Consider the following 23799-nt stretch of genomic DNA (forward strand, 5'->3'; position numbering starts at 1 on the left):
TAGGTCTATGTTTTTAAGGTTTTGGCTCTTATGAGTTTCTGCAGTAGTAGTGAATGTCTTTATCGGCATCCCAGGCATGTATGCCTGCAAAAGCGTCTCTTTTTTTGTACCAGAATCATACTTTGTAGTAAATTACCTTTTTTGTGTGCACAAAACCATTGGATTAGCATATAAATAATGAATTACTAATGTGAAACTAGGACCCAAACACATCTTATATATAAATGAAAAATGCCTACCCAGGTTAATAAAAGCTATGTTTACGCGACACCAATACAGCTGGACAATTTGGGAAAAAGAAAATGTAGTCAAAACAGGTTGTGTGGGAGAAGTTACATTGGCCAGCTGCCTCGGCATCATGTACACACACGCCAAGAGTGGCGATTTCAGTCTGGTTACCATACCCACGGGGAAGCACGGTAGACAGAACCCAGCCACCGCACGCCCAAACACAGCACGACAACATGGCATTTACTTTGACGAGCAAGGAGGAATAATCAGGGAGGAAGGGCATATGGGTCCTGACTCTGGGAGATGGTGGCTGAGGACATTTTACACTTCTTTTTAAGTTTCCCATAACAGATCTGGAACGTATGAAAGGGCTGGCAGTCTTTCGAAATGCAAGGTTCAGATACTATTGCACCACCTCTTTCAAATAGCCTGCAAGTTCTGCCAACAGTTAAATATGAAACTTTGTGTCACATAGAGATAGAGACCCTCAGGTTCTTTCTTTCTATTTGAACATATGCATGGCTCAACAAATTGCAAGTGGTGCTTTCTGAAAACTTTGTTTTAGCTGTTTGAGTTCTACTTGTGTTATTTTGAATACTGCCACACAAGAACTAAAAATCTCTGTCATTTCTTAAAGCGTTTAAACAAACAATATTAAAATACCATCTTCCGTCACATTGAAAGGCAGTTGGATATGTTTTTCCTCCATATTTACATATACAGAGTTCTGATCTAGAAAACCAATACAATAAACCATTTTATGTTTTAAAAACAGGCAGTCTTTGGTGACGCAAAGGCAGAGATTTTTTTTGTTACCTCCTGCCTATTTCGCTCTGTCTCATAAAGTGAATATTGTTGGCACTGTCAGAAAGTTCTAAATACTGCTCAACAGACAAAACAAAATACCCATCGTAACCTTGTACCCTCCCAGTGCTCAAAAGCTGCTGCTTCTCCCCCTCTGTCCATGCTCGGATACCTTCCTCCCCTTCTTGCAGCCTTCTTTGCTCCTTAGTCCAGGCCTGGGCCACTGCGCGCTGTCTGGCAATCTCCAACACGTGATTCTTTTCCTCTTCCACAGTTGTCCCATATCGGATGTTGAAGCACAGAGCCCCATGCTGGAGTTGGATGTCTGCAAACCGTCTAGTCCTCCCATTCAACACAGAAGTCATCTGGGACACAGTGACATTCACACCATTCTCTAGAATCCGCCTCCCCCCAGTGTTCCCGATGAGCACCAGGTCTTCCTCCAGAGAACCAAGCTTAATGAAGTAGTGAGTGTCCCTCCCCTCTATGGTAAAATGTAGGTTTTCCAGGTAGTGTGCATTATTGAGAATGGCAGCGAGCCGCCTGCTATCTTCATTGGCTACTCCTATGATATCGGCGGTTACTATGCCATCCTTGATGGCAAATTTTATACCTTTTCCGAAAACAGAAGGAACAGCGGCAAACCTTGGTTGTTTCCCTCCTTCAAGGCACCGCCCATCATGGTATCGGGGAGTCATAGGAAGTTGGTCCAAGGAAATGAAATTCCTCAGCTGTTTCTGGAGCTCACACTGAATGCCCAGGACCATCTAGGAAAACAGAAAGGTGCAGGGTCAGTGCAGCACAGGATACCTGTCCTGTGCTCGGGCACTGTGGGAAGGAAAGACTCACAAGCTTGTTCCTTCTCTCTCCCATTGGCTGGCTCGTGATTTCCAAACAAATTTGGAGTTCTTCATCAGAGATTTTGGGAAGAAAAGACGAATTAGGTGACTTGATCAAATGGCCTATATCGATCGATCTGTTGATCGATACATCTATATCTATGTGTGTGTGTGTGTGTGTTTGTGTGCATGTATAAATATTCCAATATCTTAGTGAGTTGAGCATCAGGAAGCATAGAATCACAGAGCTAGAAGGCACTTCAAGTTAAGTGGGTCCAGCTTCCCCAAAACAATGACGTTTCATTTTCACCAATATAACTAACAGCTGCTATTACTGTAAGTAGAGTAATACGTTAGGTATAAAGAGATGCATAAGGCAGCATTCTTGCTTTCAAGCAGCTTGTGACCTTATAAATAACAATACAAATCAGCAAGAAGTTCATTGATCTTTTCACATGGATTTAGGAAAAAACTCTTTATTATGGGAATTTTCAAACATACTAAGAAATAAAGAGAAAAGAAAAATGAACCAAGTATCCATTATAAAGTCTCAGTGATCTTCAACATTTTGCTAAGCTTTTTTCCCCTGAACTTTTAATTACCAAAAAAGCAGTTACCTATAATATTTATTTACAAAAAGGGAGATGCCTATAGAACCTATTTTAATTCTTTTCCCTTATAATTTATTGCACTCAAATTTTAGTTTTAGTTTTATTTTGTTAGTCAATTTTTTGAAAACATATTTCTATTTCTTTCAATTAAAGAATAATCTCTTGTTTTCATTTTGTGTCTCATACTCCTGATAAAATTATCTGTCTTATTTTTCCAGAGATTTTATCCTGTAATAGTTATTCTTTCTTTCTTCATTGTTCTTACAGACTTTTTTTTTAAAAATCAGAATAATTTAGGGCCTCTCCTGATGGCGCAGTGGTTGAGTGCTGGGCTGTGAAGCTGCCCGCAGCCTCTGCAGCGCCGGTTCCATCCCACATGGTGTGCAAACCTCTCCTGCTGCCCGCTGCTCCCCTCAGCAGCGTACTTCGTCAGTCTGCCTGTTCTGCACCCTGCTCTGGCTCTGGTGAATTCTCTCACCCTCCTGTGCTTCTGACTGTACCCAGTGCTTGTATAAATAAATAAATAAATCTTTAAAAAAAAATAAAATCAGAATAATTTAGTTCTGTCATTCCCATGTTCTTTAAGATTTATTAATGCATACAAGAACTGGGGTACACGCCAGATGGGTGAGAGGATTCACCAGAGACAGAGCAGGGAGCAGCACAAGCAGACGGACCGAAAGCACTGCTGAGGGGAGCAGCGGGTGCAACAGGAAAGGTCTGCCACGCCATGTGGGTATCTCGCTGGCCTGCTGGGATCAAATCTGTGCTGCAGAGGCTTCAGACAGCTTCACAGTGCTGCACTCAACCACCTGCGCCACCAGGAGAGGCCTGCATTCCCATATTCTTAATGCATTAGCCCCTAATTTATTTTGTAGTTGGAAATCTGATGTTTTTATGTCTCTTAGTGAGCCATTTGCTCTATATGTAATCCATAACTGCCTTTGGTAGCCCATTTCAGAATGTTAAAAGTTCACTTCCTCTTGTTAAGCTACCAGAGCAGTTGCCAAGTCGCATTAGTCTCTCCTTTTCCAAAAGTTCCAATCCCCTGATCCTTTCCTCATGGAAGCTTGTTCTCTACCTCCTCATTAATCACATTTTCATGACTATTCAAGAAGACTTAAAAATAAGTCAGCAAATAAATGTCAATACCATTTACGGGTGTTGGATGCTCTTCTGTATTTTCAGCTAAATGGAGATGGCACAACTTGTACTCACCTTTCCAGGATCCCACTCTTGAGTTTTTGTCTGAAGCTGTAGAAGCTCATATGTTAATTCCAAATTTTCTAGTTCTGGTTTGGGAAACCCAGGTAGAACATTGTGTAACTGGAAACCAAAGAGCTCCAACCAACTTCCAATGTCTGTGAGACAAAAAATTGAAAAGAAAAAAAAAAATTCAAAGCCTATACTTTACAACTTTTGTGGAAGACTTTACAGAGGTTTCCTCAGTCCTCATTATGTTCAGTTAATGGGAAGTTATGGATAAAATTCCCCCTGATATTACCCACTCTAAATGATCTGATCCTCTCTTTATAGGGAAACCTTTTCATTCATGGAAAACCAAAGAGACAGATTCAGTTTACTACATGGACATTCTTAATGTGGTGAGGTAATAAGGCCAAGTAGACTGAATATTAGATTTGATGCACAAATTTTCTTTCTTTTAAAGATTTATTTTATTTATTTATGCATACAGAAGCTGGGGTGCAGACCAGAGGGGCAGGGGATGAGAGGATTCACCAGAGACAGAGTGGGGAGCAGAATAGGCGGATCTACTGAAATACACTGCTGAGGGGAGTAGCGGGCGAGACAGGAGAGGTCTGCTGCGCCAGACTTGGGTTCTTTTATGAAATTATTTGTATAAGCTCTTAAGAGTGAAACCTATACACAGAAAGCTTAAAAGGAAAGAAAAATGTGCAGACATGCAAAAACATTATCTTTTTTGCCAATTTGCACAGTTTCACTCACTCTAGAAGACTAAGGAAGAGAGTGCACAGTAACTCGTGGGCTAACTGGCAGGAAGAGGAAGCATATTTACAAAGGCATTGAGATGATGTGATAAACACTACTGAGTTACCTCAAATTTAGCATACTGTTTGACACCATGTAAGTACCTGTGGTATACTTTGCAACATCTTGAATTTTGCCAACTGGGTAGTTATTTTCAAAGGAGTAGAGGTTGAATGGCTTAGGAAGGAGATTCAACTGTTTCCATATGTGATGATTAGGTGTAGTCCATCTACCAGCAATAACATCGTAATCTCTTTGCCCAAGGTGCACTAACTTAGTAAGGAAATCATAGAGTCCTCCATGGAAACCAATGATGACCTGAAAGTCAGGGTAAGTATCATGATAGATATCGCCATAAGGAGTGTAGAGTATCTCTTTTATCACCTGACCTCGGCTGCTGAACACAGCTAGTGGAGTGCCTGTATTATCACAGGCTACGTAATATTCTTCACTACTGCTCAGCTCCATGGCAATAAGGTGACCTTGGAGATCATAGTACAGAGATGTAATCTCTGAGCTTGTGTGGTTGTACAAATGAGTAACTCTTATGGGGTTGGCAAGATCTGCATAAAAGAACTGGAGATGCTGCCCCAGGCTGGACTTACTGGCGACACGTCGCCCAAGCCCATCATAGTAATACTGCACAGTCCAGCCAGAAGCCTTATTGTAGGCTTTCTGCAACAGACCATTAGAATTATATTCAAAGATGTCATTTCCTCTCTGCCTCAGAAAGCCATCTTCATCCATCTTATACTGAATTTCTCCTAGTCTGGTGATGCGGTCTCGGAGGTCATAGCGGAGTGGAGTAAGACGGGCACTATTTCCATGGCTTAAAAGGTTGATGTTTCCATTCAAATCATAACTATAACGCCACTGGGTTTTATCATTTACAGAAACAGTTTGAAGTTGTCCATCAGCATCGTATTCATAGAAGTATCTTGTTATATTGGCATCTACTCCCACTCTTATATCACATATTACCATACGGCCCATATTATCATATTGAATGGTCATCCAGTAGGCAATTGCCTTTAGGATTTCATATTGGACTTCAATAACTTGTCCATTGGCACTGAAGATCTTGGTGTGCTTCATCACTGTCGTAGTTATGACTTGATTTAAATCATAATTAATTACACTGAATTTTCCAAACTGCTCTGTTCTACCAGAGACATCAACATATCGGTACAGATCTATGGGCAAAGGAGTTTCATTTATCACAGCTTGCATGCTGGTGACACGGAAGTTATTGTAGCTGTAGTCAAATCGTGCATTCACGAGACCTTCTTCACTGAATCTGAAAATCTGGCGTCCAATAAGAGGTCCTGAAGGAACCAAAACAAAATAATAAGAGCAAAGCAAGAGGCTTAATGGTGAACACGCCAGTGCTATTTTCTTTAGTACTGATGCTTTTACATTCTAACTAAAATATTAGAGATTGATCTCTGATGATATGTCTGGGCAATCATCCCCTAAAAACATATTCTCATAGCTGTGGTTACCAAGTATGAAAAACAAATTTAAAATACTATATATTATAGTTGTAGAATAATTTGATTATAGGAACTACAGAAGTAATAACCCATCCAGTAGCTGGGGTGATGAAACTGACATTATAAACAAGCTCTCTTGTTATAACAGCTGAAAAAAAATACTTCTAATTCATTTAACCTGAGGTGCAAAGTCAGAGGGTTAGGTTTTGACAAAGTCCAGCATTCAAGTAACTGGATTTGGACATTTTAGAAACGCAAAGGATGAAATATATTACAAAGGTCTGACTTTTGATGATGTTTTGCCATCAACTGAGGCTTATACAGGTCACATAAGGCTTGGGTTAGTTTTAGTGAGCCTCATATCTTGCAGCTGCATCTTTGGAAAGATTTCGTGGTAAGTAGCAGTGGGTGCACAGTTAGACTAGGTACTTAGATCTCACCTTTCTTGAAAGCTGAGAGAGGAAGAGAAGTACACTGTACGTTTTTAAGAAATCAACTTTCATGCAGCTTATGATATGCTTTTAATTTTCAATGGAAGATAATTTGATAGCTATAGTGAAAATTCATTGGGTTGAATGTCTATAGGTTAATGATTCTTTCAGACTGTGGCCAGCAAGTTTAATAAGAAAATTCGGATATGGTTATACGTATCACACCCTCTCACAACAAACCTGTTTGCCTGTATCTGATTGTGCAAATGAAGCCATCGTGCATCAGATGTATTGTCTTAATCACTCCAGAAGACTCTTCATATGTTAATGTGACTTGAGTGGTATCGTAGAGAATCTCAGACAGCCTTGCTTGCTTGGTGTATTTATATAAAACTCTGCGTCCTGTCCCTAGATGCAGGTTCTGTAGCAGTCGGCCATCTCGGCTGTAGTCTTGGATAAAAGAAGTGCTGCTGTCAGGTGGGGTGTAGATGTTCCGGTAGTAACCCACTGAAAGCATGGTTTGTAAGCTGTGGCGCACCATACTCGGCATGGTGACAGAGAGCAGACAATCTGATTGGTCATACTCAAAGATGTAACGCCGCTGGCTATGTAAGAGAAGCATCACGGACTGAAATGAGACAAAGGCAGACCAGCATCACATGTACCACCAGAGCATAGGAGATGAAAGGAAATTCACATTCATCCACTCAACTCAAATTTATCGAGTACTTGGTTATAGTCCCGGTACAATTCCCACCTCCCTTGCTGTGATCCTATTCCCTTCTCCCCCCACCCCTGTAGTGTGTCACTGGTTTACAGTTGCTTGTTGATTTTGATTTTTGCTTTACTATAATTAGTCTTTTTCCTGATCCCTTATTTAGGTTTTCTAAATTCTTGCTATGACAAAAATGAAAACGATGTAAAAAATATACAAAATTAAAAAACCAAAAATAAAAAAATAAATAAAATTTCTAAATATGTGCTACATATTTGTGGAAAAAATCTGGAGAGATATATACCAGGTATTAAAAGTTCATTTCTCTGGGAGATAGGATAGTGCATGATCTATGTGTTCTCTTTATACTTGGGATTACCTTTTGAAATAAGAATGAATTTCTTTATAGTAAAAAAAAATAAAATGAGATTGAGAGATTAAAAAACAAATTATCGAGTACTTACTATGTGCCAAACACTGCGGTTGGCCCCAGTGGATACAGGCACTGGGGAATAATGGGATCTATCCTCTTAGCACTTACAGTTTAGTGGAGGACAAATAACTACGTGACTGGGCCTCCCCGGTGGCGCAGCGGTTGAGCGCTGGGTGGCGAAGCTGCCCGCAGCCTCTGCAGCGCTGGTTCGATCCCCCGCCACCGGGTAAGGGTCCCACATGGGCGCACATGGCGCGCAGCTCTGCTCCCCACTCTGGCTCTGGTGATTTCTCTCACCCTCCCGCACTTCTGACTGTACCCAGTGCTTGTATAAATAAATAAATAAATAAATAAATCTTAAAAAAAAAACTTAAAAAAAAAACCCACGTGACTACAGCGTAGGTGGGAAGTGCAAGGCGTTTACCAAAGGCAGAGGGAGAGCAGCTCACCCAGACATAAGAGGTCAGGCAAGGCTTTCTGAGGAAAGCAACATCCAGGTGGAGACCTAAAGGATGACTAGGGGTTGGTCAGGTGATGGCAGGGAGGCATTTGGGTGGGGTAGGGAAAGAGTTCTCCCGATAGAGGGAACAACATTGTGACAGTCTGGAATAGAAAGCGAGCATGGATTTTTCAGAGTGAGAGGAATTTTGCGTGGCCAGAGCAGGAATGTATTGAGGAGGTGGTTGATGAATGGCAAGAGATGAGGCCCGTTGGGTAGGCTGGGTCAAATCATGCCAGGCTATGTTTGAACTGAAGCCTGTTGGCCACAGGGAACCATTAAAAGCAAGTCGAAGGTGATTGCAGAGCTGGGAGAAACAGTCAAGTTGGTAATTCCGGAAAGGTTGCAATCGCTTCAACACAGCGACAGATTGTTAGAGGGAAATATGCCACGTATTCAGTTAGAGTCACCAAAAAGCATTTATTGATTTCACTTAGATGTCTTCCTGAGAAGTTGTATATAAAATATTATTAGTATTGCTTTGCAATTCATCTTTTAAACTACATTAGAGAAGCCGGCCATAAAAAATGAGAAGTTCTTAGGGCATGCACCCCTCCCCCAAACTGATCTGAACTTCAGAAAGTTATTTGTTGAGATATAATGCCATGCAATTAATAGGTGGTTCATAGATATTGGTTTATGTTATTTTAATTTTAAATGTAGACATAAAGGAGTGTTGTTTTAGGGCGGACTCAATCCTATTTCTAATTGAAAAACATTTAAATCCTTTTTTTAAATAAAAATGAAAACCATTCATCCCTGAAAATTCTGGTAACTCAAAAGGGAGTATTACCCCTCTCTTCTTGAGAATGGCTTTACCAAGTGAAAAGATGTTTTTCTGAACTTGGCAGTATGAAAACAATAGATACCTTTTCATTTTGTAAATAGAAATTATACACAGTTATGACTACAAATCACACAAACAATGTATATTTAACCCTTCCACATATGAAGTTATATGCTAATATTGAATGTGTTTTTCAAAACTGCATCTCCTCTCTGCCCTTCTGAGAATTACTGATTTCCAGTTGCATGTCAGGACCGTGAAGTCAAAGGCAGCGCGTTTTGCTGACGCACATGTCCTTTCTTCTGTCCCCACCAAATACCCTGCCGTGGATACTGCACGTGCAAACCCTGTCACCACGCCACCCGTGGACAACATGCAGTTCTGAAAACCCTGATGAACAAAGGACAGGAGACATGGGCTTCTGGCATGGCCATGGAGACGTGAAGGGAAAAGCGCTTCCTTGACCAAGGCAAAACTCAAAAGACGGGGGGAAGGAGGGATTTTCCTTTGGATGAGGGAGCAGGTGGAAGCTGGCCGGGGCAGAGTAGCTGCACACAGAAGCCGGTGGTAAATGCCTTTGCATTATTTCTGTGCTGAAAGTCAGATTTCTCACTGCCTTTCCACTCTCTTCTGTCAATTTGCCATGGACAAATGACATCTGTCACCTGTGACGTGGGCCAGGGACAATGACCATATGGCTCCCACACATTATCGAGGAGCAGCTTGCCCAGGCCATACCTTTTCCAGTCACTCTAGCAGCCTTGCCAAACATTTATAGCACATCGCCATTGTGTTCGCTCCCGTGCTCCCACCCTCCCAGCTCCAGGAAGCCACTGCCTGACCCTGCTCCTGGGTGGTGATGATGGCTGTGCTGTCTCCAAAACTCCCTGGTCTGTTTAAAGCTTCCTGCCAATGGCAGGAATGTGGATGACGTGATTAGAAATCTCGTGAATGCAACCGTTGTCTTGCCAGAATGCCATTTAGCTCTCAGTTGGCTGCTTTTCCACTTTGGGTGGGCATTATTATCAGTGTGTTCAAAAACAATGCTTCTGGGTCCATCCAAAGACCACAGCACTGCTGCAGGATAAAAGGCCATTCCTTATTAGTCCAAACAATGGAGTGTAAGGCTTTTAATTTTTAAAAAATTGATTGTAAGTCCTAAAAGCGATCATTGTAAAGAAGAAGAAAAAGAGAGCAATCATGGCTGTATTTGAACAAGAATAGAAACGAGAGTAGAAATTTGAAGAGTGAAAGCATTACAAAGGCCACCAGATGGCAGTGCGGGGCCACCTAGAAGCTCCAGCCAAAGGCTGTTGTCCCTCCAGGCAGCCTTTGAAATTTCCAGCTCCAAAGAGGCAATTTTGTGTAAATGTGTAAGACTAAAGCATCTTATTAAATGATTATAAAATATATTTAAATGCATTTTAAAATTGAAGTTCTTAAGAATGATTTTAGGAAACTGAAAGATTTACATTTACTGTAATACAAAATTTTAGCCCCACAAGTCTTCAAAATATAATTAACTCAGAGAAGTCTCATAAATCAAGATAGAGAATTAATGACCACATAGAGAAAATTTAAGAAACAATAATTGATTTCTTTAATACAGAGAGATCATTTAAGCAACCGCAGCTATTATCCAAATAATTATTTTTCTCCTAATGGCTACAAACCATTGTGCATGAAAACGATATGCATAACTTTCACGTACTCTAGAAGTAGAAGTCAAACCAGTTTTATAAAATGTCTGCATGTTAAGGTGAAATATCTGCTGTTTGTTTTTAAATATATTATGGTATAGGAATGGCAAGCAATTTTACAAAAGTAGTTTGGGGTATAAGAAGGTACACATTTTAAGAATTCTTACTTTAAAATATACAAGAACCAGCCTCTTTGTCCTTGCTTTGCCCCACAGACACAGTGAAAGAATATGCTGGCAAAGGTCAAACTAAGGAGAGTTCTGAAAAGAGCACAGAGGAGACACAGAGCCTCATCCCCTCAGCCCCTCACTGGAGAAGTTAAATGTAAATTAGATTTTGGTTAATTCAGGGTTCTTTCCTTTTTCCCTACAATCGCAATTTCAAAGATGCTTTAATTTCCTTTCTTTTTTCCTGTCTTTTTTCCTCTCTCCCTCCCTTTCTTTTTTCCCTGTTTTAATTTATCCATATAAGTTCTGAACTTAAAGATAAATACTTAAATACACCATTTAAATGGAAAGAAATTAACTTTTATCGAGTGACCAACTAGATGTGCTGGGTGCTTTATATTATTTCATTTAACCATCATATCTATTCAGTGAGTTAGTTATTATCACAGGTAATAATGTTAATAAAATCACTATGATGATAAATGATTTTTGGAAAGCAAAGAACCATTTCACAGTGATGTGTTTTGTACATTCTGAGTATTGCCTAATAGGATTGCTGAAGTCAGGGGTTATGTCTTAATTAGAGAATAAATTAAATGTGAAATTAAAAAAGGGTCAAAAGTCAACCAACAGGCACAAATGATCTGACTTGTCTTCTGGCCAGTAAACTAGTCTGTGGAAGCCATAAGGGCTTTTCTAGATATGTTATTCTGGGTCAATAAAGTCTTATTTCTGTCCAATGCAGACAGTTTTCTTTGTTTTGTCTTGAAAGAAATATTGCCAACTAAGTTTCTGTAGAAAGAGAACTTATGTGAAGTTTGCTTCATGTGATTCTTTGTTTAAGTAAGCTTGATGAAATAATCAGCTAATTCAGAAAAGAGAAACAGTCAAATTGCTTCACTGGTGTCAGGGAAGAGGTTCAATGGCTGCATACAGGGCTCAAATGTCAGTTTTCAATACGCTCTTTTGTTACTGTAGAGACAGCCTAACTAGAAAGCCTTAGGAGCCGAGATACCACTGCCTATAGGTAATTAGCTCAGTGGCCAGACTCTGGAGCTAATGAGGTTGGGGTTACGAGTTCAAGCCCATGTGAATGCCTAGGGAGTGCTGGCTATTTCACTAATCACATGCAGGGCCAGTGGAGGATCAGCGCAAACCCATCCTCATTCTTGGTAAAACAATTCAGCCCATATTCTGCTAATAATCAGTGGCACTGTTTATTTTACATAAAGGTCATCATTATATGCCTTTTCCTTTAGGTAAACATACCACCCAACATTTGGATTTGGTTAATTTTGTGACCACTTTAGCCCTTTCTGGGTGTTAGTCATAGAATTTTGCTAATCATTCTTGTCATCAAAATTCAAAAGAGGAAAGAAAGACGCAATCTATGAGATTCAGAAACTCCCAGTGTAGAGTGAGCAATATACATTTGGTTGATTCCCTCAGCATGAAAGGACTTGAGTGGATACAGCAGGGGACTTCCTCCTTTATCCTGGCTTCCAAGTGGATTTCTACTTTATCTCCTAGAAATTGCCAACCTGGCAAATTCCCCAGCGACAGACTCTGGGAAGCAGTACACAATAGCTTACCCATGACATACAACCACTGGCACTTTTTTTTTTTTTTTTTTGGTAAACAAAAGGGCTTGGTGTCATTGGGTGCTTATAGTGAAGTTCTGCCTTGTGAGCTTTGAGCTCCAATGACTTTCCTGAGAACTTCTAGGGGTTGCCTTATACAATTACCCTTGAATTCTCAAGGAGAACATTTTTCAATTTTCCCAGAAATTAATTCAGGACTGTCAAATTCAGTTGAATGGGTAGATTTGGGAAATAAGAGCCAGTATCTTAGGATGTCAGGAATTGAGATGCCAGACAGAGATCAATTTCTCTTATTGTCCTTTGCTTACTGATCTGGCCAGAAACCATCTTGCTGTGTGTGGGCTGATTTTGGATAAATGGTTCTGGTGTTGGCATTAAAAATCCTTGTCTATTCTGAACAGAGAGAGGCCACCAGTTCCCATTACAGTTGTTTCTGGACACTTACTGCCTCCAAAGGACTATGACCAATGAGGCTCTCCTGCACCATTCCCTTAGGCTGATTACTGGTGAAAATTAGTCCTAAATGCACACTACTAAAATTTCACTGACTATCCTAACAAGATTAGAATTCCTTATCCTCTGTGTAAGAGGCTTTTTTCCACAGCTGAGATACATTAACACACAATTTTATAATTTTCTGCCTGTTTTACCTCAGTGTGAGCTTTCATAATAAAGATCCCTTTCAAGAGCATGAACAAATATGCTCAAATGAAGAGAAAGCTAAGCCATTATTCTGACTTCAGTTTGAGAGAGTACTTGGCAGAGTGTGGGTTTGAGGAAAGTTTTCAGCTGAAAAGCACACAGCACTGTTTTGTGCATGCAGAGGAGCCAGAATCTAGGCTTTTCTCCTGCAGGTCCTCACCAAAGTGGGCAATTTGGGCCACTTTCAATATTCTCATCCAGAAACTCAGAACTAGTTTATTTTCCTGACATACTTACCTTTTCTAAGTAGGTGTAGCTCCATATTTTCCCATCAGCCCAGGTTCTTGAAATTATTTTTCCACTCTGGTCATATTCCATTTTTTCATTCCATGTCCCTCTTTGAATAAATGTCACCAATCCGGAAGGTGAATATGTGATATTCACTTCATTATATCTGCTCACAGGAGACCACAGAACAGGTCGTCCGGTCTGGTCATAGAGGATTCGAAGGGTGAATTTCCGATGGTCATCATAGATCTTTCCTGTGCGAGTTATATGGTCGAAATCTATGGAGAGCAGGTTTCTGTTATGGGCCTACAAAAAAGGAGATAGGAAATACATTTTAAGCACCGCCATGGTCGCCCTTATCTAGCGTACTCACAATCTCGCAGCTTTTCCTGATTCTCTGACAATAGGGTCTCTCTTGCCTTTGAATTCCCATGCTTCGTGTTCCTCAGATGATACTTATCTTTATTCTCTCACCAGATCGTACCATGTTGGAGTTTAGTGGCTATGTCTTAACCCCTGGCATGTGCTACATTCTTGACATATGGCTATTTTTTTTTCCTGAAACCTTAAATGCCCCGACAAATTTCTCAATAATTATTTTATGTGAGCCAGATGCTTATTTAGAACTGGGGCTTCCTTCTCTGTTTTACCAGTGAGTTGGCTAGAATATAGAATAGTGAATTATTTATGTAATCAGAATCTTTTTTAAAGGGATATAGTGAGTCCCCTTTAGTTTATATAGATTTCCTTTTTTGATTTCTTTGTGGTTGGGGCATGGAGTTACATGACCATACCTATCACAGGGGAACTCAGGTGATACTTTAGCAGCAGAACCCACTCAGAAATATATTCATGAAGGCCAGTTTGTAAATATGATAGCTGATGGTAGGGTCCCCTTGTATTCCCTAGGGAGGGGGGTACCACTAAGTGAGGCTAAAACATGAATTAAGTTTGGATGCCAAGTTTAGAAACAAGTACTAGTTTGGCATGCTTCTAGTTGCTTCCTTGACTGCATTCCTTCTGTGAGCCTCCCAACCATGAAGTCCTAGAGAGAGTGCAACACCAGGGACTTCACTTCAGCAGGGGTCCTTGAGAGGAAGCACTCAGTGGTGCCTGACTGAGGAAATTCCTCTGGGCCCACAGAAAATAACTGCACGACTAAATATAAAAAAGCTTTCAAAATTAGCAAAAAAGACAAACCTTCACTGAGTTTTCAAAGCAACTGGATGACTGATTTTTTTCTGTTCTTCAGCTAGTAGTGTCAACGTTTGGTTCTCTCAGCAGTAACCTCTGTGCCAACTAGTGACCACAGAAACAGCTGAAGACAGTGCTGGGAGAGGGCAGCTTCCAAGGAGGGGTAGGTGGGAGGTCAAGGGTAGAGGGCTTTTACAATTTGTTTTATTTTAGCTTAGTTATTTTAGTGATTTATTTTGTCTTGTTTATATTATAACTTTTTATTTGAAAAGAGTCTGACTCACAAGACGTTACAAAAATAGTACAGAGTCGCTGTGTACTCTTCACCCAGCTTTCAAGGGACAGACTTTTAATTTGGGGGGAAGGATTATAAGCACAAGTAGCAGAAAGCAAAGCCTGAATGAAAAAAGGAGAGACTTTGAGAAGGGTAAGAAGCAGGGAGTGTCGCGGACACACTGAATCAGCTGTGTGTCCATGCTCCAGTCACTTCTGCCAGGGCCTTCGTTCTCTTATCTGTGAACTGGGAGTGACGTTACCATTTTCCACTGCAGAGTTGTGCTAAGAATAAAACGAGATTTCATATACAGGTACCTGGCGAAATGTAAAAGTAACATTATTAATCGTTATTTTTAGAATATAATGGATGATTACTTTTCTCATTTTAGTTAGGCTTTTGAATAGGTACAAGTGTCAGACTCCTAGGTGACTATAGCTTGATGAACTAGATTTCTCTCTGTAGGAATTGTCAACATGATCCTGAACAGAATGTTAAAAATCTGGCTAATGAGGTAAGGGGTAAAAAACCAACATTAGGGCTTGACTACATTCATCATAGTTGGACTAAACTGATTCACAAGTTATTCAACTGGACTCTATGTTCATTTTAAACTATCGTGGCCAAGGATTCCTTTAAATATCTGGAATTTATGCACTGTGTCTCCAGAAAAATGTTTATATGCATATACATGAATAATTTTCAATAGAATTTCAAGGGGGCTCTAAAACCAAACATGAAACCTCTAGGGGTCTCAGGAGTTCAGCTTCAAAATGCTGGTGCAGAGTTTTAAAAAATGTTCAGTTTACATGGAGAAATATTATATCAGTTCCAGGTGTACAACATAAGAACTTGATATTTGTACATCCTGCAAAATGATCACCACAGCCTAGTGAACACCTGTCACCGTCCGTAGTTATAATTTCTTTCCTGTGATTAGAACTTTTAAAAGATCTCTCTTAACAACTTCCAAATATATAGCATTATTAACTGTACTTTAAAGTACATGCTATACTTTGCATTGTTGGACTCATTTATTTTATATTTTAAATATTTTTATTAAGATTTATTTTTTATTTATACAAGAGCTGGGGTACAGGCCAGAGGTGTGGAGGGTGAGAGGATTCACCAGAGACAGAGTGGGGAGCAGAACAGGCAGACTGACGAAATACACTGCTGAGGGGAGCAGCGGGCGAGACGGGAGAGGTCTGATGCGCCATTTGGGAATCTCCCTGGCTGGCTGGGAATTGAACCTGCTCTGCAGAGGCTGCGGACAGCTTCACAGCTCTGTGCTCAACTTGTTGCACCACTGGGGAGGCTCTGGACTCATTTTTTTTTAAAACTAGAAGCTTGACTACCTTTGCCCATTTCTCCCACCCCACTCCCAATACCCACCTCCCCACCCCTCTCCACCTTTGGCAACCAGCAATTTGTCTTCTAGATTTTTATTTTTCAGATACCACATATAAGTGAGATGCAGAAAGTTTTTATTTTTTAATAATAAATTTTATTTTTATATTCTCCATACAATTGTAACCCCCTCATTCTGACCCCAATCCCTCCCCTCCCACCCCCCCCCAAGTGTCTCTGGTTCATAGTTTTTTGTTGATTTTGATTTTCACTCAGAAAGTTTTTATCTTAATGGACTAGATGACTGCAAAGTCAACATTCTCATTTCAGACTCTGTGTTTCCTTGCTAACTTTGTTTCTTAACACCATGATAAATGGGTACTTTTTCATTGCATAAAAAATGGAAAATATAGAAATATATAAAGAAAATAGCTACCTGTAAGCCTACCCTCCAATGCAAATCATTACTTATACTTTGCTGCATTTCCTTCCATTTATCCCACATTTTTGTATAATCTATGTCCATACATTTAAAGACAGACTATAATTAGGATTGCACTTAATGTTTTATGTCCTATTTTTTCAGTTAATGCTTTATCTTTGGCATTCCTTATGTTATTAAATATTCTCAAAAAGTGATCTTAATGGTTGCGTAACATCTTCCTACATGATAAGAATTTATCCTTCTCCCATTGTTGGAAGTTAGTTTTAACTTTCCATTTTTTTTGCATATCTCATATTTTGCTGAAGTTTTTCAAATGGATATTTCCTTAGTATAGAACCCTATAAACTGAAATTGCTGGGTCAAAAGATAAGAATATATTAAAGACTCCTGATGCAACTTGAGATATTACTTTATAGTGTGCAAAGGTTGTACAAAGTTATTCTCCCATTAACTAGTAGTGGGAGAGCCCATCTCATTGTCGTCCTTACTAATATTGAGTATTATCATTGTCGGTGATTTTTTTCCCAGTAGGAGAGTGGGGAAATGGTATGTTACTGTGGTTTAAATTTGCATTTATTACTAGTGGCCTTGAATCTTTAACCTCCATTGGCCACACATACATCTTTGATGAGCTACCTACTCAAGACATTTGCCCATTTTTCTATTGGGGTGCGGCACTTTGTTTTTTTAAAAACTTCTTTTGGTTTCAGTTTCTTCATCAGTCACATGCTAACGATATTTGCCCTTAATTTTGAGGTTCTGTAAAAACAAAACGAAACTTATCAAATGTGCCATGCCATGAATTCTACCCAGAAAATTAGTGATTAGCGACTCAAATTATTTGGGGGGAAGTGCTTTTAGTTGCCAGGATAGATTTAATTCAGAGAATAAAATCACAGATTGGGAATCACAACTTTTGAAACCATCTGTAGCCACTGGGTGTGGTGTTGCAGGGCATAAATACAAATTAACTTGCTGCTCACCTAAAAGGTGATTGAGAAGCACATATTTTCTGTCTTTTGATATGCTGGGCTTGGAAACCTATATGAAACCAGGTGTTCTTTCTTCAACTACCTTTCCTGTGGTTTTATATGCACATATCTCCAACTGTAATACTGTTCATTTACAATAGCTGTAAAATGTCCATGTACTCCCAGAGACAGTTGTAACTGTTACAATTTATGTTATAATGATAGTTAAAGAGCCAAAGTAACAAGTGATTTCCAGTTGAACTAAATTTGTGGTTTTATTTGTCTGATAGATTAAGTTTACTACTCAAGAACACATTTCTCAATAAAGTCATTACAGCAACACAAGCAGGAATCACTGTTAAAGCAAGCAGAGGCAAACTCTGCCTAATGTTCTTTCTCTGCCTGTCAAAACTGCCACCATGATTCTGTGTTTCTGGATAATACACTCTGATCTTCAGATGTTGCTGAAACACTAGTTTCAAAGTGAGGTTTAGAAAGTAATGTAAAATTTGGCTAAGAGTTGAAAGGGGATGAAGGAGTTTAAAATGCCAGAGTCACTTTGAATGGCCTGTGGAAACTACATGTGACTTTTGAAACCATCTGTAACCACTGCGTGTGGTGTTGGAGGAGGTTGGGAAGGAGAATGCTTTTTCAGGCTCTCCCACTCAATTTTTTAGGTGCTTATGTGCCTCCAGCCTCTGCGGCAGGAATCAGGCCAGGTTGAACACCTCTGACACCTGGGGTCATGATCAAGGTTGGGAAAGCGCCACATTCACACAAGCACTTGTTTGCCTGAAAGACAATAACAACACTTGATCTAAGTGGAGGCCATCAATCCTTATTTCCACGTTTCCTCCAGTCTATACCAGGCCTTGCCTGGGAAAAGAGAGGGGAGAGAATGAAAATTTTGAGGTAACCCCCAGTTCAAAAAGGTCTCCTTGAACAGGTGGCACATTGAACAAGACCTTTGCGGTTGGCAACTGGATGAGCTGTATATGGTGGTGAGAAAGCAGGACTTGGCATTTCTTTTTTTAACTGGGGAAGAAGTATCTACGTTATCATTTGTCCTTTGGTTTCCCCTTAATAATTTTTGTTCAGCTTCGCTAAGGAGAAGTGAGGAGAAGGGCTTATTTTTTGTTCAAACGTGGACCAGAGAGGAAAGATGGAAGAGTGTGGGCTGAGGAACCATGGATGGAGTTGCCAGCAAGAATCAAAGTGCCTGCAAAGGGAGGATAATAGAAGCAGAAATGCCAAGGGAGATTTCCCTTTGCTTCTCTTCAGTCTTTTCTTGCTCTTTTCTAAGACTGTGCTTGAATTGCTTAACAGAACGTCCTTTCAACCTTTCCAATTTGAGACTCATTCAAATCTTATCTTTAATAGGCTAAAGATAGGATGAAGATACATTAGGTTGATCTATAGGCAACTGCTGATATTTGACTGTTTTGGGCCTACAAAAATGGGCAATTTGCTATAGGTCAGCCGAACACACACACAACACACACACACACACACTGCTGAAAAATTACAATCATGGCAGTTAATTTTCTTTTTTCTACAAGGTGGAGAAGGCTGAATTTTCCAGGGTGCTGTCTAGCATTTCCACTCACAATGCAACTGAGTTTCTTGTGTAGTTTTTGCTGAAGACGTTGGAAGGTGAATAAGTGAAATGGGCCAAATAACCACATCACAGTTCAGGAGATACATTGCATTTAATTTCCATGAAGCTATGAGAACAGATAGAAAAGTCACAGTCTATTTTAAATTAGTACGTGCTATTCTCCTCTCACTGGTTTCAAGGTAATTACTACTTGATTTTTAGAAGTCAATCAATACCATTCTACAAATTTTATTTTTTTATTGATGTTGTTAGGCTGGCAATCAAAACCTACTTGGCCTTGATTTGATTTCACACAGTTGCTCACGAATGAATAGGGCAAGGATTCAGTGTGAGCACCAGCTTGTACTACTCTATCTGGAATTCCACTTTACCTTCTTTTTTCTTTTACTTATCAGTCACAAAATCTTGGTGCCACAGGGCTCTTAGGACATGGACTATTGAACTGGAATGCCTGGATTCAAATCCTGATATTATCACTTAGTAGTTTTATCACTTAGGAGTTGCATGACCTCTCTGTGCCTCAGTTTCTTCATCTGTTAAATGAGAATGATAATAATAGAACCCACCTGATAAGGTCTTATGACCTATAATTGAATTAATAGATGGTGATACACATAGTAAGGCCATAGTGAGTTCCAGCTGCTGTAAGATTAACAGTAATAATACTACAGTAATGGAGTTTGTACAGCCCATAATCCTTCACTTTACAGATGGTTAAGTGGTACAAAATTGTGCACATATCAGCCCTTCCTCCAAATCTTTCTCTCCCCTGATTTCTTTGTTTCCCCAAAGATTCATTTTTATTTATTTATGAATACAAGAGCTGGAGTGTGGGCCAGGGGTGCAGGGGGTGAGAGGATTCCCCAGAGACAGAGTGGGGAACAGAACAGGCAGACTGACTGAAATACAATGCTGAGGGGAGCAGCAGGCAAGACAGGAGAGGTCTGCTGTGCCATGTGGGTCAGCTTCCTGGCCAGATAGCTTGAGACCACTGAGACTTTAATTCCTGCGCCACCAGGGAGGCCCCTCTCACCTGATTTCTGCCACATCATTTAACAAGGACACTTTTTTTTTTACTGTATTAATTGTTCTTGTTCAAATACTTTCTGGTTGGTGAATTCATCTGTGTAACCATACCACACATATTTTAATTTTTTATACCAAAGCATTAATGCTTATATACATGTGAAACAGTGTGTGAAACAATACTTTCTTTTTACTTAGCTTAGTGGCATTGACCCAAGATTAACAAACACAGAAACTTCTATCCATTGAAGACCCCAAGACTCCTCCGACCCAAAAGGTCAACTCTGCCTGGTGTCCACGATGCCTGAATCTCCTGTGTCTAGGTGACTCCTTAGACCCACAGTTACTTGGGGCTGAGAGCAGATCTAGTCTTTAAATAGATTAATCCAGCTGCAAGCAGACTTTTGTTTTTTCACCCTTCACTAATGTTTTTTTGTTTATTTTTTAATGAAGCACTATTTTTCCTTACATTGTTGTTCATTTTGGTACAGTATTTGATTTCTCCCCTCCTGTGAGGTTCCCATTATTCCCCACCACCACGGCACCCGTGACCTGTCACATAATCTTGTGCTCTTCCCTGTTTTCACCCTTCCCTCCTCCTCCCCTGCTGCATGCCTCAGATCTACGGTCAGTGCCAGCAGATTCTTTATCTAAATGTTCACAAGCATAAATCCTTGCAGCAAACCTGGGGAGAAGGAAGTTAAAAGAGTGGGAAGCAAATGGGAACTCCAGCTCTGAGCAGCCTGAGTGCCCTGTGAGAGAATGGACAGGGGTGCAGGGACCTTTCTGGCCGCCTCCCAGATTCCCCATCATTTATGTCTGGGACCCTGTCTTTTGACCAGGCTCATCTCCCCTTTCAGAGCTCTCATCACGTATGAACATTTACATGTTGCACTTCAAAAAACAATCTTCCTCCTTCTTAGTTATCTTCCAGTTGAGAGAAAAAGAAATCAATTGTGAGGGTTTCAGATTAGTCTTTGCTTCATTTTGCTTGTAAACACATCATAATCATCTTACTTGATTTTATGACTTTGGTTTGAAGTGCTCAGCTTCCTGGATTTTTTTTTTAATAGAGGAGGCTGTAGTTGTGGGGTATTGCTGTAGCCTCCCATCTCTGCCTATGAAACCTTGTAAAGAGCTCTGGGATCCAATACTGGGATAAGTTTCATAGAATGGTATTATTATCCATGGACATAGTAAGGTGCAATCTGGATGTAGTTCCCAGACCAGTTTGCTTTTGGTGAATGTCCAATTCTTTTACAACGGCCTCTATTGTTATCTGTATTCTAATTTCTCTTTTGTCCAGGGAAATATATTTATAGGGACAGATTGATGCAGCAGATGAGAAGATACATGGACTGGATGTAAAAGTACTTTGCAAGGAAGATGATTCAAACGCAACTCAGGTTGGGGGGAAATGGATTTTTTAAATAAATGAAATTTCAGGATGTTAATGTGATTTATTTCACTTAATGGAGCTGGTGCAGGATGGCCCAGAGGTAACAAATCCCTTGCCTGCTCAGGCTGAGCAGGAAATCATGATTCCCAGTAGTTTGCCTCCCTCACTTTGAAGGGGAACCCGATTTTGTATGAAAATAAATCACTAATCATTGGAGATAAAGCAACAAGAGTTGCTTTATATCCAAGAGAGGTCTATCCCTTTCTTAGTTTTTCTTTCCAGCTAGAAGGTCTGGGGTGGATATGATAGGTAGCTTTTTGTAACTTCTGTCTTACCAAATGGGCCTTTAAATGAACCTGTCATTTTACACCTGATCAATTAGTGTTTTATGACCTGCTACCCAAGCACATTTGCAAATTACCATCACCCCTTTGTGTGGCTTTTCAAAGAGGAGCCCTCTGTCCCACAGCATAGCAGGGATTTCTATATCGTATGACTGTCAGAACCTGGGGTTCTGTCTCAAGAGCGCTGGTACCCTCACTTGCTCTGGCTCTGGAGTGGCAGCTCCACCAGCAGAAGTAGATGATTCTTGTGGTACTTGAGAGAGATCTTAATTTTTACAAGTATGCTTACAAATGGTCACCACATTTTGGCCCAGGAAGTAAGTTTCATTCTAAGCTTGTCCCCGAAAAGCCCCTGGAGATGAAGGGGCACCATCCCTGAAATAATACAATCAGTAGGGAAAGAGACGTTGCTTTGTGGAAATTGGATTCACCCCTCCATTTTGGAAGCATATTCCCTTAAATCCAATAGAGCGAATCTGGGGAAACCAAGGCAGTAGTATAAACAAAAATGCCAAGGGATGGTGAGAGCAGGTGATAATTTACCAGTTAAACCGTCTCACTCCCCCTCTTGCCTCTTCTACACTTTCCCTGTCTGGAGACCAGCCAGTTGTCCCGTGCCACCCACACTGGACTTGCCAGTACATTAGAGTCGATTATTTGTCTCTTTTTGTCAGCATTGAAATGAGGAGTCAGGCCTTGCCAAGGTGGCTCCACCGAGTGGGGCAATGATTTATAGATTAATTATTTTAAGGAACAAGGCAGCACAGCATGATGTAGTGGAAAGAGTGCTGTGCTAGGCGACGACCTGCATTTTAGCACTGGCTCTGATCCTTGATAACTGTTTGACTTTGGACATATCACTTAACCTCTCTGGGTCTTACTCTTAGTTTTCTGTAAATTGGGAATAACAACAATTGATGTTTGTGGTGCTCAAATAATAAAATTCTGGCTAAGAAAGCATTTTGTTAACTCTAAGGCCCTGAACACACATAAAGGATGGTTACAGTTGTCATATTTCTAGGGACCTGCAGAGTAACACTAATTTAGCCAAAAAGGGGCTCCATTCTCCAAGCCAGAACCTCCAAAAGTACCCTACAAGTCACCTGGAGGAGAAGGCCCTGACTTTGCCACACTAATAAGCCATGCCACAAGCCTTCTCAACTTTAGGACAGGAGGGGAAACAAAAAAGTCAGTTATAAATAGTATTAAGGAAATATCACTTCACTCTATTTTTTAAAGTCCCTAAATGTTTTATGCCCATTAGCTTCTCAACATTAAGAACAACGCGGGATAAGATGTATTGTATGGGGAATATAAAAATAAAATTTATTATTTAAAAAAAAATAAAATCAATACATATTTAAAAAAAGATGTATAAATGACAATAAGTTACAGTTGTCTCTTTCCATTATCCATGCATATGGTGGGGAGAAAACATGGCAGGTTATCTTAGAAAGTGTAAGATCTCAAGGTCACATGGTATGTGATTTGGTTCACAATGCTTTTCTGAAGCTATAACTTGGAGGAGGGACTAACAGGGCACTTATTTGATGTATTTTTTCTGTGGTGAATCCATGAGCTTAATAAGGCATCTGAAGATTAGTCTTCCTTTTCTCTGTTATATCTTTATTTCACAGGTGAAAAAAATAATGGCATTTCTCAAATCACTTGTGAAACTGGTTATCAAGGCCAGGTTATGTAACTTTGCCATCTGGAGTTTTACCCAGGAGATCCCATTTCCAGAACTCTGAAAGAAACCCCCACACAGAGAGGCTCGACTATTTGGACTGGTTTCACTTCTTCATCCAGAGGCATAGCTGGTAAATACTCTGTTAGAGACCAGTCAATACAATCAAACATGTTAACTGACTTGTGAGGGTAGACGTTAGTGGCTGTTACAAAGAAGATGCACTGACGTCTGTGTCCA

The 23799-nt window shown here is 40.1% G+C and overlaps 1 protein-coding gene across 3 annotated transcripts in view; it reads right to left on the reverse strand.

Annotated features, from left to right (window-relative positions):
• Positions 1-1043: 1043 nt before the first annotated feature.
• Positions 1044-23799, reverse strand: part of TENM1 (teneurin transmembrane protein 1) — a gene marked incomplete at both ends in the record, with an annotated part of 529505 nt that continues 506749 nt past the window's right edge. For all 3 annotated transcript variants that reach the window (XM_084259136.1, XM_084259137.1, XM_084259135.1), the window contains 5 exons: positions 1044-1802; positions 3704-3846; positions 4600-5820; positions 6660-7047; positions 13261-13557. In XM_084259136.1, the coding sequence (XP_084115262.1) occupies positions 1044-1802; positions 3704-3846; positions 4600-5820; positions 6660-7047; positions 13261-13557 (2808 nt within the window). The remainder of the gene's footprint in view (positions 1803-3703; positions 3847-4599; positions 5821-6659; positions 7048-13260; positions 13558-23799) is intronic.

The sequence above is a fragment of the Talpa europaea genome (assembly GCF_964194135.1).
Source record: "Talpa europaea genome assembly, chromosome: X".
In the NCBI taxonomy this organism is placed as follows: domain Eukaryota; kingdom Metazoa; phylum Chordata; class Mammalia; order Eulipotyphla; family Talpidae; genus Talpa; species Talpa europaea.